Raw genomic sequence first — 2245 nt, forward strand, 5'->3', positions numbered from 1 at the left:
AACTTAGTATACAGATTTAGATGTGGAGAACTCACACGATCAGGGTTATCAGAGAGTGAAGTCTAGTCAGACTTGGAAAATCATAAGCAAGATAACTGACAGATTCCAGACTTGTTATTTCTCTCTTATCAGTCTGAAAAGCTGATTTATCCTTCCTACTTCCGTAGTGATACTGCCTCGGAAACCCAAGGAGGGGTCGCTATGAGTCAGGGCCGACTCGACGGCATATAACAACAACAACAACAACAGGGATGATGTTAAAGTGAAAAAATCAAACTATGAAGATTTTAGAGCCATTTGCTTTAAGCTGAATGAATACACATCTGCTCTTTACAAACTAGAATAACTATAAATATAAATGTGTAATGCTGGTATCTTGCTACATTATACTTAAAACAAAGCACTTCTGGCATTTGTTACAGCACTGGCAACAGGAACACTTTGAGAAAGTTATCTTGTGTCCTTGTCCACCTTATCTAACACAGCTACTGTGATACCAAAGGAGCTGCACATCCCCTGCTTTCTTATCCCATCACTTCAACTAATATAGAGCACAACTGAACATCACAGAATCAAAAAAAAAAAATTGCAACAAAAGAATTTCAATTAGTAATTAAATTTACCTCATGAGACACCTTGTGCAAAACAAATCAAACCTAAGATAAAATCACAACTGACTTTCTGAGTTGTTATAGTATGAAATGGTTTGTGTTTACATAACAAAAAATACCTCATTCACTAAGTTCATCATTGCAGGAATAGAGTATTCTGTTGAAGCTGGGATAAAATAATCAATTGAAAGTAATAGTATTAATTTAATGATGCAATTTGATGTTTTTTAAAAAAGGTTTAACCCTATTTGCAATACTTTTTTATTATATCACAAAAAAAGATTCATGGTATCCTAATCTTTCAATACTTACTGAAAAAGTACAAAATCTAGAACTTGGCAATTGTATAATAAATAAAACTAAAATTACTTGTCAACAGTTTAGTTATTCCATTCAACTTTTTCTACACAAGATATATGCCATCAAAATTGAAGAGCAGCCATTTGCATTTTATTTGTGTAATTTTTACTTGTGAGATGAAGAACCATTTTCATCATGATTTTTTTCTTTTTACCATTATATGCAAGTGAATACATTAAAAACTGCAGAAAGAATAAGGAAATTATTTTAGGAAATACCAGGCAGTAATAAGTATAATAATTGAAACTGCCTATAGATAAAAATACTCAAAATTACATCAGAACAGCAGCAGAAGCACTGTGAAGAAGAGTGTCAAGAGATAGTATTTTACATTCTCTTCTGTTGTGGTAAGATGCTTATATGTTTCTTTTAGTAATTGTCATATTTTTCTTTATCCTTGTTACAGAGATAAGCAGAATGACACCTTATATAAACACAAGTAATGCATAGGAAATTTTCTCTGGTAACCTAAGGTAATTCACATTGCAAAACAGTATAGAATAAACACAATAGAATATTTCTATCACAAAGGTCATTTATTCAAATTTACTTGAAGTGCTGTCAGTCATGATATTTTGCTCATAGAACAGATTCTACCACCTTAATCTTGGGACTGCAACCTTAGAGGTAACATACCAAACCAAACTCACTGCCGTGGAGTCAATTCAACTCATAGTGACCACTCCTTGGGTTTTCGAGGTGATATCCCTACGGAAGTAGATTGCCCAGTCTTCCTTCCAAGGAGTGACTGGTGGGTTTGAACTGCCAGCTTTCTGGTTAGCAGAAATGCTTAGGCACTATGCCGCCAGAACTCCTTGGAGGTAACATTAGTAATAATAAAATCTCACCTGATATAAAGCACTCCATTTTGATCCACTCGACGCTGCCAACCCACAGGAACTTGTATAGCTGGAAGACCTCCATCCTTGTCCCCTCCGTCACATTCCTTGCCTCCATTCATTTTCTGTGTCTGCTTGGGGCTCTTCAAAGATATCAGCAATAAGGTGATATCCTTATATCACATGGCATGATGGCCTTCAAAAACAGGCCAATGCAGCACAGTTTTTCCCAGAATGTACAAAATGCATTGGGAAGGTTCAGCTCAGTTTGGAACCAAGTCCTTAAAATCTGCCATTGTGAAAAATCAGTTTCCCATTATTAATCTACATTAAATAACCAATATTAATCCTTACAGGTGGTCTATATGGGTAAAAATGAGTGCTTCTGCTTAAGGGAAATCATAATTCATCAATGCTGGTACCTGCCTGAAGTGG

General features: G+C 35.2%; 1 protein-coding gene across 1 annotated transcript in view; it reads right to left on the reverse strand.

Moving 5' to 3' along the window:
• Positions 1-1932, reverse strand: part of MBD5 (methyl-CpG binding domain protein 5) — a 92945-nt gene extending 91013 nt beyond the window's left edge. Inside the window, exon 1 of the mRNA XM_042783656.1 lies at positions 1820-1932. Coding sequence (XP_042639590.1) covers positions 1820-1932 — 113 coding nt within the window. The remainder of the gene's footprint in view (positions 1-1819) is intronic.
• Positions 1933-2245: the final 313 nt, after the last annotated feature.

The sequence above is a fragment of the Orycteropus afer genome, unplaced genomic scaffold, assembly GCF_000298275.1.
Source record: "Orycteropus afer afer isolate SDZICR_OR568_19922 unplaced genomic scaffold, OryAfe1.0 scaffold00023, whole genome shotgun sequence".
NCBI lineage: Eukaryota > Metazoa > Chordata > Mammalia > Tubulidentata > Orycteropodidae > Orycteropus > Orycteropus afer.